This window comes from Pan paniscus, chromosome 8, assembly GCF_029289425.2.
Source record: "Pan paniscus chromosome 8, NHGRI_mPanPan1-v2.0_pri, whole genome shotgun sequence".
NCBI lineage: Eukaryota > Metazoa > Chordata > Mammalia > Primates > Hominidae > Pan > Pan paniscus.
In genome coordinates, this window is record NC_073257.2 from 111779425 (window position 1) to 111794314 (window position 14890).

The window sequence follows — 14890 nt, forward strand, 5'->3', positions numbered from 1 at the left end:
AAAAAAATTTGAAAAGAGGGCAGCTTATTTTGTGGCATACTGGGAACAGGCTAAGAAGGAACAGGATTCCGTGAGGCAGGACTTCCTGCCTGTAAGTGCTGTAAGATATGGCAAGAGCTTGCATGATAAGCAACAGTGTCTCCTCTGGAATTTGTCAAAACAAAAAGAGGTTTTGTTTCAGTAATGATCTTCACTCTCTAGAGAAGGTTAAGGTTATTTTTCAGGTTATTTTTCCCCTTAATCAAAGATACTTTTTGTTTTTTTTTCCTGGCCTAGTCCGGATTCGGGTGCAGCCAAAACTACTATTTTTTTTTTTCCAGTTACAATCCTCTGCTGCTTAAAATTCTTACCTCCATTGTCAATCAGCCAGCGGTTCTGACTGCCCATGGGGTCTTTTTTCTTAATCACACCCACCAGGTCACCTTCCAAAAGTGAGACATCCAAGTCTTGAGCAGCATTGAAGTTCCGTTCTGCCTGGAAGAGTTTTTCAGGGGGATACCTGGCCAGAAGGGAGGCCCGGAGTTCTTCTGACTGTAGCATGTAACTTGGCTGAAAGGTAAGACGTTAACAAAAATCTCTCAGTGGCCACTACCCCAGCAGCCATATTTCATCCCAACATGTGGCCAGAAATGAGGCAGGGACAGTCAGTCACTGCCCATCTCACTCCCATCAGATGTTTTTGTGATGAAGCCAGCCCATGTGGCTAGGTAAAAATCAAGAGCCCTTAGGCAATGTTTGATGCCTTTATAGTTAAGAAAATTTAACACACACCTATTCTTACATTTGTTTTCTTGTGACAAACGTGATTAAAATACCACTTAAAAAAAATCAAAATATCTAAGTGATATTAGTAGGTCGTCTTGTATTTTGTTAGGGACATTCTCGGTTAGGTTCATCTATCTTGACTTCCCCACCTGTGAAAACAAGGAAGTCATAAGAAAAAAGATAATAATAAATTCAGGCTGGGCATGGTGGCTCACACCTGTAATCCCAGCACTTTGGGAGGCCAAGGTGGGAAGATCACTTGAGGCCAGGACTTGGAGACCAGTCTGGTCAACATAGTGAAACCCTGTCTCTACTAAAAATACAATACAGGCATGGTAACGCATGCCTGTAATCCCAGCTACTCAAGAGGCTGAGGCAGGAGAATCACTTGAACCTGGGAGGGTGGAGGATGCAGTGAGCCAAGATCAGACCACTGCATTCCAGCCTGGGTGACAGAGCAAGGCTCTGTCTCAAAAAATCACAATTCTCCCTTTTAAGGTAATATAAATTAATGTCTATGGGATCATATGGGGCAAAAATATTGTAAGCGAAGATATATCAGCAGTCCTCTAGCTGGTGTGCCTTATGCTAATTTTTAAAATATGGAAGAACTGAGGTTAAAAAAGACTAACTCCAGGTAAAAAAGGAAGCCAACCATTAACTGTTTAGCTGTATTACTTTTATGAATACATGATAAAAAAAATAGGCCTGGCAGAATTATTATACCCTTAAATCAGTTTCCTGAATTAATTCATTGGTTCATTAATACTGGGTTAATCCCGCCCCCCCCCCCCAAAAAAAAAGCCTGGGCATGGTGGCTCATGCCTGTAATCCCAGCACTTTGGGAGGCTGAGGCGGACAGATCACAAGGTCAAGAGATCGAGACCACCCTGCCCAACATGGTAAAACCCCATCTCTACTAAAAAATACAAAAATTAGCTGGGCGTAGTGGCGTGTGCCTGTAGTCCCAGCTACTTGGGAGGCTGAAGCAGGAGAATTCACTTGAACCCAGAAGGCGCAGGTTGTAGTGAGCCGAGATCACACCACTGCACTCCAGCCTGGCAACAGAATGAAACTCTGTCTCAAAAAAAAAAAAAACAGTGAATGCATGAGCCCATGATGGGTGAGAATGCAACACTATTCTCCATTTATTATGAAATACAGAAACTCCAATAGTGGGATCTGGGCCTGGGGGCCTGGCTGCAGGGTTCCCACTCTTTACCCCGAGGCGGGGCTGCTGCTCTCAGTTCCCTACTCACCAGGCCCAGGAGTGGCTTTCGAGCAGACTGGCGGTCAATGGTTTTCCTCTCAAACGGCTTCTTGGTAGCTGGAAGAGACTCCGGGAAGAAGGTAAAAACCTGGAGTTGCTGCAGAACTCTGCTGTGCTCTTCGTGGAAGATGGCAATAAGGTTTCCCTCTCTGCCAGCCACTTTGAGTAACTGGAGTCCATGGGAAGAGCAGAGATAGAGAAAAGAAGAAAACACAATAAAAGATCCCAGAGACAAGAAGAAAACACGATGAAAGATCCCGGACTGACAAGTCTCCTTAGAACCACTGGAAGCTAAAGTTCAGCTGCAGCTCACTCTCTGAGCTACCGACACAGCAGCCTGATGCAAGACACAAGTTCTCCAGGGCACTGCCTGCGGGCCAGGTTGGCTGGCTCTTCTGGGAACTGCTCAAGAGGGAAAAGGATGTTTCAGAAGCCACAGGCTTCATGACACCATCAAGGGATTAAGATTTCCTGAGGGATGAACTAGTGACACGTTCAGTTTATCTAATTCAGATAATTTTTCAAACCATGCTACCATTTTTCCCAGAAAAATACCAGGCAAAGGCCATAGATGACCATCCCACTGAACGGGTAAGAAACTCACCGAAAGCAGTGGCTTTAATTGCTCCAGAGCCTGGTGCACAAAGTCACAGTGGGCTTCAGCGTAGCCGTGGACACAGTTGGTGAAGAGGCCCTGGGCGTACTGGTGGAACTTGGGCAGCTCATCCAGCAGCTGCGCATTCAGGGCCTCATAGTTGTTCCGGGCCGACTGCAGCTCCTCCAGGGTCTTCTTGTCCTTTAGCTTCTCTGCCCGTTCTGTACAGTTATAGAAGTCCAGGAGCTTGTCAAAGCGTTTCTGTACCAGCTTATGGGGCCCTGTAAACATGCTCAGTAACTGATTTAAGGGGGAGATGACAAGCCGCTCTGTCCTCTCCTTCTGTAGGGACGAGAAAGGCACATTGCTCAGCTGGACAGCATCCCACATTTGTGATTATCCAAGTCACTCTTAAGGCTGACTTTATTGTGTCCTGAACCACCTACTTCATTTCTAGTACACAAGCTAAACCCATACAGATATACAACAGTATTCTACTAACCCATCACTAGCCTCTACTTAAATACTCCACAAGACTTCTCACTAGATATCTTCAATTCCCAAATCAAGGAGTATGTAAAATATACTAATCTCACTTGACCTCCTTGAGGTGATAAATGCTAAGCTGCACACTGATATGATGTGTGCATTAGAAACCAGCCGTGAAGTTTACCTGGTAACATTTATTATGTGTACATGTCTACATAGCTTGAATTTAACTCCAGAGTTAGTTGTTACATAAATCTGAGGTGGAATAACTTTCATACACTCATAAACCTTTAATCATAACTAGGTAATACCCATTTTTTTTTTTTTTTTTTGAGACAGAGTCTTGCTCTGTCACCCAGGCTGGAGTGCAGTGGTGCAATCTCGGCTCACTGCAGCCTCAGCCTCCCAAGTAGTTGGGATTACAGGCGTCAGCCACTGCGCACAGCCCCCATTTTTATCTTCCAAAGAATTTTTCTCTTGGTTGGGAACGGTGGCTCATGCCCATAATCCCAGCACTTTGGGAGGCCAAGGTGGGCAGACCACTTGAGGTCAGAAGTTTGAGACCAGCCTGGCAAAACCCCGTCTCTACTAAAAATACAAAAATTAGGCAGGTATGGTGGTGCATGCCTGTAGTCCCAGCTCCTTGGGAGGCTGAGGCAGGAGAATCGCTTGAACCTGGGAGGCAGAGGTTGCAGTGAGCCGAGATTGTGCCACTGCACTGCAGCCTGGGTGACAGAGTGAGACTCCATCTCAAAACAAAAATAATAAATTTTTCTCTTTCTTTCTAACACACAGACATTAAGGGTAAGGCAATGAATACATAAAGAACATAAACAGGTACTTAGTAGTACTTAGTAGCATCTTATTAAAAATAATGTACAATTAGAACACCTGTCAGCTCCCCAGGTGGGCATGTCTTTTTCACTCTCGGGCCACTTATAGATCCCTACAAAACTATCAAACCCCATCCAGTTTTTTCTACAAGGGATTAAACAATCCCATATATATGGATTTAGGATTTCTCAAGAAATTTGGTCTTCAGTACTTCAAGTAATTTTTTTTTGAGACAGAGTTTCGCTCTTGTTGCCCAGGCTGGAGTACAATGGCATGATCTCGGCTCACCATGACCTCCACCTTCCAGGTTCAAGCAATTCTCCTGCCTCAGCCTCCCGAGTAGCTGGGATTACAGGTGTGTGCCACCACACCTGGCTAATTTTGTATTTTTAGTAGAGACGGGGTTTCTCCATGTTGGTCAGGCTGGTCTCAACTCCCAACCTCAGGTGATCCGCCCACCTCGGCCTCCCAAAATGCTGGGATTAGAGGCGTGAGCCACCGTGCCCGGACTTAAAGTAGTTTTTACCATCTCAAATCTCTTTGGTAACATATTAACTATATTCCTAAATATTTGTCTTCAAGGTTTTTTTTTTTTTTTTTGAGGCAGAGTCTTGCTCTGTTGCCCAGGCTGGAGTACAGTGGTGCTATCTTGGTTCATTGCAACCTCCTCCTCCTGGGTTCAAGCTATTCTCCGGCCTCGGCCTCCTGAGTACCTGGGATTACAGGTGCCCACCACCATGCCCTGCTAATTTTTGTATTTTTAGTAGCAGCAGGGTTTCACCACCTTGGCCAGGCTGGTCTTGAACTCCTGACCTCAAGGGATCTGCCTGCCTCTGCCTCTCAAAGTGCTAGGATTACAGGCATGAGCCACTGTGCCTGGACCCTCTTCAAGTTATTATTCCTATAGTTGCTTTTATTTGATCAGAGTTCACTGCCTAGTTTTCCTTTGTCCTCTGAAACTAAATTAATCACAAGCTATTTTTTAAAAAACCTGTTTGTACAGACACAGGTCCTACATCTCCGTTTAACTAATTGAAAGTCATGTTGTGAATATCAAACCCCAATATGAATATAGCTAAAGGATGACTAATATGCCTGGTGCCCAGGGCCTGTGTCCGTGGAACTGACTTGCATGAGCTGATGTATTTGAGATGACCCTGGGAAGGGGCCAACTTTTGAAGAAAAAGTTACTTACAAAGTTTGTGAAGAGCTGGTCACTGATGTAGCGATGCACCCTCTCGAACTGCTCCAGGTCCCGGTGTCCTCTCTCCATGCACACATCCCACATGCTCACAGCAGCCACCACTTTCACACATGCGGACTCCTGGAGCCAGTTAGGACAGACACAAGTCAGAACAGATAGAACTTTCCAGCTTTTGTCATACATCACCCTGAATAGCAGTCTTGGAAAAATGAGTTCCATAATTTGAAATTTTCTCACTAGTCTGGTATTTTAGCTTTGAAATAAGCATATTTTCATAAACTATGACTTACGGGGCACAGAGAAAAGTCTAAGACTTTTAATTCTTAAAAAAATTGTTGAGGGCTTTTATCATCTCTTTAGCATTCCCCTATGTCCCTAATAGGGTTTCTTAATTTACCAAAGAGTAAATTATCAAATTAGAACCAAGATGATTCCTATAGGATTAGGATAATGACCAGTCACCTCTCCTTCCTCAAGTCTTGGTTCATGCTGTCACCATCTCAAAGACAACTGTCCTGCCACGTTACTGATCCTCACAACCTGGTTTCCCATCCGACCCTGGCACTCCCAATAGCTCCTGCTGTGCTGCTTCCTTTTTTTGTCTTTGCAAAAAAATACCCTCTCACATGATTAGAATTGACTAATGCTTGCTTATTGTCGTGATCTCCCTCACCCACCCTCCTGGTAAAAATGCAAGCTCCACAAAGGTAGAGACTTTTGTCTGTTTTGTTTGCTGACTCCACTATCACATAGTCAACTCCTCCTGACAGTGACTGAGTTTGAACTCCAGGTTGGTTTTCCAGGCTTTCTTTCGAGAGCAGCCTGGCCAGCATGGTGAGACCCCATCTCTACAATGCTGGGCTGTAACCCAAACAAACTAAATACTCCATTAGTCTATTTCAAGGGCAAACAGAGAAAAGTCTAAGATTTTTAATTCTTAAAAAAGTGTTGAGGGCTTTTACCATCTCTTTGGCATTCCCCTATGTCCCTAATAGGGATTCTTAATTTACCAAAAAGTAAATTATCAAATTAGAACCAAGATGATTCCTATAGGATTAGGATAATGACCAGTCACCTCTCCTTCCTCAAGTCTTGGTTCATGCTGTCACCGTCTCAAAGACAACTGCCCTGCCGTGCTACTGATCATCACAACCTGGTTTCCCATTCCTAAGCAAAGTCCCTAAGCAAAACCATCAGTGCCTCATACATTGGTTTGAAGCTTTATTTTTATAACATTTTTAGACCTTTTGTCTTTAATATTTATATCTGTATATATAAAGCCAGGGCTTCATCAGTAAGATAACCCAGGGAATGTTGCTAATTCCTCTTGAGTGGGAGATCTAATGTGAAAAGTGATGTCCTCTTGTTTTCTTTTAAAGAAATGTTATAAAGTCCCCAAATATCAGCCCATATGCCAATGTAGATACCAAATTATCCAGCCAATGGCCCTCAGCTTATGTTCTTGCTGGTTTTCTCGCTGTTAGTCAATCTAATTTTATTATTGGGCAGGCTTTCCATTTTGTGGCATGACAAAACTGTTCAACATTTTCTCTCAATTTCTGTCAGCAGTCAGAACTAAATTGATACTTCCATCAGATGGTTTTCAACGTTACATATATCCCAACCCAAAATGTATCAGTCACTGCTATGGAGGTGAGCCTTTTAAGGGCTGAGGGCTCAGGTGTATAGTGTCACACTTTAGAAAACCTGGGGAGAAAATGGCCAACAGAGGGATATCAGCATGAGAGGGATATTAGGGGAAAGTCCTATGAAGCAGCAAGACAAAGAAACATACTCAGTAGCTGCCCCAATATTGTGTGTTTTATTTTTCTTGAGATGGAGTCTTACTCTCACCCAGGCTGGAGTGCAATGGCATGATCTCAGCTCACTGCAACCTCCACCTCCCAGCTTCAAGCAATTCTCCTGCCTCAGCCTCCTGAGTAGCTGGGATTACAGGTGCCTGCCATCATGCCCAGCTAATTTTTGTAGTTTTAGTAGAGACAGGGTTTCACCATGTTGGCCAGGTTGGTCTCAAACTCCTGACCTCAGCTGATCTGCCCAACTCGGCCTCCCAAAGTGTTGGGATTATAGGCATGAGCCACTGTGCCTGGCCCTAGCTACATTTTTAAAACACAAGGGTGGAAGTTGGCTATTTACTCAATAAATGATAGGCAACTGGGTAACCAGCTGGAAAAATAAAGTTGAATCCCTGCTTCAAATCTGATTTACTAAAGTCCAAACAGAGCAATGATTTAATCTTAAAACTTAAAAAAATATTTTAAAATCTTAAAAAATGGAATGATAAAAGTACTAAAACACGAGAATTTTTAAATGTTGGAACAGCAAAGTCCTTTCTACATATGACACAAAACTAAGAAGCCATAAAATGCAAGTTTAAACTCTTATGTGGAGAAAACACTTTAAGCAAAACTCAGAAGTCAACAAACTGAGGTAGGGGGAGGACATCTGCAAACCATCTCAGACAAAGGACTATTTCCTCCAATAGATACAGAGATCAACAAACTGATAAAGATGCCAGAATATAGGTAAGTCACAGAAAAATATAATGATATAGACATATAAGAATATTCTCAACTCTATTCCTAATATAAGAAATGACAATTTAAACTATATTGAAATATTTTTTACCTCTCTTGCAGGCAAAGATAAAACCCACTGGTTTTGATAACACTGAGTTAGCAAGGGATATTGCTTGTGGAACTTTTCACCTTTACAACATCTCTGACATTTAACGGTAGTTGTCAAAATTTATACTGCCACAAGATTTGGCTCAGAAGTACACTGGCCTTCAGACAGACTCACATAGATCAGAAAATGATGTATTCACAAGGATATTCCTTGTATGACTAGTTCTAATCTTTTGCAACTACAAGCGATTTAAATATCTGCCAACAGGGGACTAGTTAAATATATTATGACTTGTCCACAGTGATATACTATGCAATTGTAAACAACAATGGACCAAGGCCAGGCGCGGTGGCTCACTCCTGTAATTCCAACACTTTGGGAGACCAAGGTGGGTGGATCATGAAGTCAAGAGATCGAGACCATCCTTGCCAACATGATGACACTCCGTTTCTATTAAAAATACAAAAATTAGCTGGGCGTGGTGGTGTACGCCTCAGCTACTTGGGAGGCTGAGGCAGGAGAATCACTTGAACCCGGGAGGCGGAGGTTGCAGTGAGCTGAGATTCTGCCACTGCACTCTAGCCTGGCGAGAGTGAGACTCTGTCTCAAAGGAAAAAAGAACAATGGGCCTCTGTGTGTATGGCTACAACATCACTTCTGAAATTTGATTGTGAAACCCAAGATGCTAGTGTATCTCCCACCTACACACACACAAAATCTCTGATAGGAGGGAAGAACTTAATGGATGGTGACTGTCTCTATAGAAGGTGACAAGGTAGGAGGAATAATTATTTTTACTTAGCCCTTTGGTACCTTTAAATTTTATACCATTTTATTCAGTTTAAAAACTTTTTTTAAAAAAAGTTAAGGATTCCTTTTAAGGAAATTCTTTTATAAGATCAGATGTTCAGGCTGGACATGGTGGCTCATGCCTGTAATCCCAGCACTTCAGGAGGCCAGTTTAAGACCAGCCTGGGCAACATAGTAAGACCTCATCTCTGCTTAAAAAAATTAGCCAGGTGTGGTGGTGTGCACCTGTGGTCCCAGCCACTGAGGTGGGAGGATTGCTTGAGCCCAGGACTTGGAGACTGCACTGAGCTATGATGGTACTATTGCACTCCAGTCTGGGTGAGAGAAAGAGACTCTGTCTCTAAAAGATCAGAGGGACAGGAGTATCCAGTACACTCACAGCATCCTATATTAAATCAATAGAGAAATTAGAGACAAGAATAGAAAGGATGGTGGTGCTGGTTCTGACCTCAGGGAGGAAGCATTGCTTGAGGCAAGGAAAGACCTAGGCTCACCTGATCTCCTTGGCTTCTCTAGATCTCAAAGCTGTTTATGGCTCTAATACCTTTAGAGGCCTTATAGCAACTGAATATTAATAAATTGGGAGCTGAAGTGATCAGAAAGCATACCACATAGGAACATTCTCTTACTCATATTCACTGCTTGTTCTTTCTTGTTTACATTTCCTGTTTACAGCTTCCTAGCTTTTGCATTCAATATTTGATTTTCAAACTGGTTTTGACAAAATGAACTGTAATAAGTACAAGAAAAATAAGGTGTGTGTGGGATGAAGGGTGATGAAGACCAAAAAGAGGGTGGAAAAAGTTGGGCTGCTTTGAAATGAATATGACAACATTGATCTAAATGCTATTACTGTTAAATAACCTATTGGCATCTCAACAAAAAGTATGATGGGGCATAATAGTGATTTGAGTCCAGATTACTCAGCATTCATTAAACAATATGACTGATGAACAGGAAAGGGGACAGAATTACATCGTATGTTAATCTAACTACAGTGATGTTGACGCTCACCCGGATGTGCTGGAGGTAGAGAGACAGGTCTCGGATAAAAGACTTAATCAATCTTTCTTGCATTCGGAAGTTTTTTTCTGTTTCTTCAAATACTTCATCTTTTATCTGTTCAAAAATAAACAAGTGCTGTTAGCAAATTTGGACACTCCTTTAATCTTACTGGCAAAAGTAGCTTGCTTGCTTTTTTTTTTTTTTTTTTTTTTTTTGTGGAGACAGAGTTTTGCTCTTGTCGCCCAGGTTGGAGTGCAATGGCATGATCTTGGCTCACTGCAACCTCCGCCTCCTGGATTCAAGCAATTCTCCTGCCTCAGCCTCTCGCATAGCTGAGATTACAGGCTTGCACCACCACGCCCAGCTCATTTTTGTATTACTAGTAGAGATGAGGTTGCACCATGTTGGCCAGACTAGTCTCGAACTCCTGATCTCAGGTGATCCACCCCACCTTGGCCTCCCAGAGTGCTGGGATTATAGGCATGAGCCACCACGCCCAGCCAAAAGTAGCTTTCTTAAAAACATCTTTTGTTCACATTTTAAACCTTTAATGTTTTCCTGAATCATAGTGAATTGATTTAAACACCTGCATGTGGTTTCAAAAGACCTCCAAAATACACACAGGCCCTCCTTTAAACCTTCTTTGCAAGCCCTCTGCTCTGGCCAGGCTGCCCTCTTCACCCCAGCACTGCCATGTCTGCTGATCCTAGGACTGTTCCTCATGAGGTTCCCCTGCCTGGCAGGTCTTCTCCCTCCCTGTGGCATGCCTGCCCCCTTCCTATAAGGCTCAGGTCAACATGACTCTTGCTCTCACTGAACTGTTTTTCTAAAATACTATAGCATTTGGAGAACAAAATACAAAACCTAGCAATGGACTATTTTCTGGTTTATATTTTCCATGAATTGTACCTTAATATATATAGTATAGCAGAATGATGTCTGGAGACTTCAGGTCAACTTTCAGCATTGCCGATAAACTGTTTTTCAATCTCTTACACTTAACGTTTCCTTCTTTGTAACATCATGTATCCAACTAGGTGATCTCTTAAATTCCTGCTAGCTTAGTAAGTCTACAACTATAGTTTTGTCCCACCAAATCAATTATAAGCTCCTTAGAGGTGGTGAAAACTACCATAATTATTACATGTCAACTGATCTGACCCTCTAATTTGCCTTTGTAACCAGCAGCTGGAGGGCCCTGTCTCCACCAGCTCGTAAAACCAGAGGACGTCTGAGGAAGGGAACCACGCCAATTGACGCCAGGCAGGCTGTCTCACGGAGCCCTGAAAAGCTGTCAAAGATGCGCTAAGCCTTCCAGGATGGGGATCTCACCTGAGGAGCAAAGCCAGTGAGATGCTTCAGGTGACTGCTAACTCGGTTGGATTTCTTGATGATGGAGTGGATGTTCAGTTTGGAAATTTTCTCCATAAGGCTATCTTCATCACCCTTACGGTACTTGAGGACTAGGGAGTAAGTCAGAAAAGCACTTTCCTCAGCATGGACATACTACAAAATGAGCCATAAAATGAGATGAACACCCAAACGGGAGCTAGTCCTTGTCTTCAATGAGCTTATAACAAAATATTAATCCAAATAATGATTTATGGACAGACATGATATCTGAAGCACAGCAGAGAGACAATGGGCAGCCAGGAGAGGGGTCAGAGACAAGGAGGAAAACAGCAGAGGGTGTTAAGGGAAAGAACTTAAGGAAATCTGAAGTCAATGCCCGGGTCTGCCACTTAAGGTATGGCATTAAATCAGTCATTTTACCTTGAGTCTCATTTTCCTCTTCAATAAAATGCAGAAAGCAATACTTGTAAGGCCATCTTAAATGGTGCCATACACAAATGAGATATTGATATCCAATCGTCTCCCATAGTAAAATGCTATACAGCAATAATTTAATTACCATGTTAAACATTAGGCACAACCTACAGAAAAGTGTAGAGATAAAAGTAGAAGGGTGGCAAGGGGAAGACTGGGAGGCAGCAAAAAGGTATACCTGGTTGTAGAAGTTGGAGACTACATCGCATTAGGAGATTTGAACCAAGGGAAAGGGCTGGATGACCAGAGAGCTTTAGAAGCCACAGTCAACATCCCATCCTAATGAGGGTGACACAGTTGAAGTAGAAGGCAGAGAAATGATTTTAGATAACTTTAAAGTGTGGAGAAGAATGGAAAGACAAAAAGGTTACACTGTATTATATCTTGAGGATATGAATAATAAATGAGCTCAGCACAGTCACTGTGCCATATATACTCACTGAATGCTCAAGTTAGGGCCTCAAGAGACGTGATGAGTGCATTCAGTGTTATGAAGAAGGAGTGGGTGGGTGGGCAACTGACTGTTTTAGGAGGGGAAGTGAGGGACTCAACCCAGAGAGGTCACTGGGCATGGGCAGTGAAGACAGGACAAGAAAGGTGAGCAGATTGGGGTTTTCTAAAAGACAAGAAGTCCTAGATTTAGTAGAGGTAGTAAGACATCCAATTAGACACTTAGAAAAAACAAGTCTATGCATGGACTCCAGAGGAGCTCCATAAATGAGGTGAGGAGGAAACTGCCCGTGCTCGAATAAAACTTCCCATCACCTAGTCTCCACTGTCTTCATATCTCTTGAGAAAGGCTCTTATTGCTATATATTTTATTACAGATGCCTTATTTCCAATATACCATACTTGTGCTTTTTATCGTTACTTCTGCCTTTAATAAATACCACATTTTGGGCCGGGTGCAGTGGCTCACGCCTGTAATCACAGCACTTTGGGAGGCTGAGAGTTCCAGACCAGCTTGGCCAACATGGTGAAACCCTGTCTCTACTAAAAATACAAAAATTAGCTGTGCATGGTGCCACATGCCTGTAATTCCAGCTACTTGGGAGGCTGAAGCAGGAGAATTGCTTGAACATGGGAGGTGGAGGTTGCAGTGAGCTGAGATAGCACCACTGCACTCCAGCCTGGGGGACAGAGCAAGACTGTCTCAAAAAAAATAATATCATATTTCCCCCAAATTCTACCATTTCTTCATCACAGCCCTATTATACCTACCACCTGCCTTGTCCAACTCTAGCGAAGTAATGAATTGTTTTGAGAAGAAAAGCATTCTCAAAGGGCATACCTCCTTTTCAGCAATTATGCTGTTCTTACCCAGGTCCTTTCGCCGTTTATATTCATTAATGTTAACGTTGATTTCCTTGACTGCAAGGACTGCATTGGTTAAAGGCACTTTATCTGGGTGGGATTCTGGGGTGGAATTCAGCAACTCCATTAGCAACAGCGGGTAACGCATTACTCTCTGTACTGGTTTGATGAGGAAGGAGCCCAGGTTAATATAATTTGTGCATCCCCTGTAAGAGAAGGAAAAAAGACTTTAGTAAGCTATCAATAATATAGCGCCCAGCCTGGGAACATCGTGAGACCCCATCTTAAAAAAAATTTTTTTAACATAATAATAATGTACGCCTATGGGCAGGATTTGTTCCTAAATATTGCTCTCTATTCTTTTACCCTACTTTCCAATTTCAGTCATTCAACATGTATTCATCTAACAAACACCAGGTACTGTTCTAGGTGCTGGGGATTTCATAGTGACCCCAAAAGTCCCTGTCCTGGTAGGAGAAGATAGGCAATAAACAGATAAGTAAAGTGTTCCCTTGGGGATAAGTGCTACGAAAGAAAACCCAGCAAGGTGAGTCTGCTTCTAGGTTTGTCTATAAAGGAAGAAAATACAGTTGTTTAAGAGTTAGTTAGGAAAAATCCACAGAAGAAATGAGCGCATACATCAAGCAGCAATGGAACTTACCATTCGTTGTATAGGCTCCTGCAAGGCAGTGGGCATGAAAAGAAAAGAGACAGTTTATTAGAGAGAGAATCTTGAGTTTCACATTCTTCTCAGAACATAAATCATGTGGGACAAAAAATTATTGTTTATGGTAACATATTTAGTCTACTAAAAAATGTTAGCCCCGGCCAGTCATGGTGGCTCACGCCTGTAATCCCAGCACTTTGGGAGGCCGAGGCGGGTGGATCACCTGAAGTCAGGAGTTCAAGACCTGCCTGGCCAACCTGGTGAAACTCTGTCTACGCTAAAAACATAAAAATTAGCTAGGCATGGTGGCACGTGCCTGTAATCCCAGCTACTGGGGGGCTGAGGCAGGGGATCGCTTGAACCCGGGAGGTGGAGGTTGCAGTGAGCTGAGAGCACCACTGCATTCCAGCCTGGATAACAGAGTGAGACTCTGTCTCTCCAAAAAAAAAAAAAAAAAAAAAGTTAGCCCCTAACTTCTCTTTGATCTACTTATCCATATATTATATCTTTATACCTTGCTTCCCTAAGACCAGGACAATCTCACCTGATGTCTAGAATACCTTAGCTGGGCATGGTGGCTCACACCTATAATCCCAGCACTTTGGGAGGCTGAGGCAGGCGGATCACTTGAGGTCAGGAGTTTGAGACCAGGGTGGCCAAAACGGTGAAACCCCATCTCCACTAAAAATACAAAAATTAGCCAGGTATGGTGGTGTGTGCCTGTAATTCCAGCTACTTGGGAGCCTAAGGTGGGAGAATCGCTTGAACCCGGGAGGCAGAGGTTGCAGTGAGCTAAGATTGTGCCACTGCATGCTGACCTGGGCAATGAGCTGAGATTACACCACTGCACTCTGGCCTGGGTGAGAGTGAGACTCTGTCTCAAAAAAAACCCCTGTATTTAGTCTTCTCACCTATGCTCTTGTTTATTTGGACCAAACCATCCTCTCCTGGCTGCTTTTTAACCTGATAACGCTAACCTAATACTCTATACAGATAAAACTTATTCACATGGACAAAAATACAATCAGGAAACCACTTAAATGATATATATCATGGATATGTTATGTTTAAAACAAGATGTCATCATCAAGTCCAGGCATATACACAGGTATAACTTAGAGAACTGAAGAGCTGTAATGGAAGTTAAGTGGGCAAAACTCCTACTTCAGATCTGCCAAGGAGTCCTGAAGATGCTTCTGGATCTTCTCATCCTTCTCGTAGATTTCAAGCAGCGCAATGGCCTCATCATGATTCTGGCAGTAAATCTTGTATGTTCCCTCAAGCTCATCCCGGTGACCAAGAAACACAGGTCCTTTGGAATACACACAAACATATAGTGTTTTTAGTAAACTTTCTTCTCAGTATACTAAATGTAAGGTACACAGCCAAACTTTAGTACCAGCTAAATCCTACCTATTACAAGAAATGATACTAAGACTATCCATCAAATAGTAAGAAACT

At 42.8% G+C, this 14890-nt stretch overlaps 1 protein-coding gene across 4 annotated transcripts in view; it reads right to left on the minus strand.

Annotated features, from left to right (window-relative positions):
- The window catches only part of DNMBP (dynamin binding protein), a 135096-nt gene that overhangs the window by 8120 nt on the left and 112086 nt on the right, over positions 1-14890 (minus strand). For all 4 annotated transcript variants that reach the window (XM_034931272.3, XM_034931271.3, XM_024930435.4 and 1 more), the window contains 9 exons: positions 14594-14741; positions 13424-13441; positions 12769-12968; positions 10954-11084; positions 9631-9735; positions 5149-5277; positions 2640-2972; positions 2025-2204; positions 351-549 (listed from right to left, as the gene is read on the minus strand). In XM_034931272.3, the coding sequence (XP_034787163.2) occupies positions 351-549; positions 2025-2204; positions 2640-2972; positions 5149-5277; positions 9631-9735; positions 10954-11084; positions 12769-12968; positions 13424-13441; positions 14594-14741 (1443 nt within the window). The remainder of the gene's footprint in view (positions 1-350; positions 550-2024; positions 2205-2639; positions 2973-5148; positions 5278-9630; positions 9736-10953; positions 11085-12768; positions 12969-13423; positions 13442-14593; positions 14742-14890) is intronic.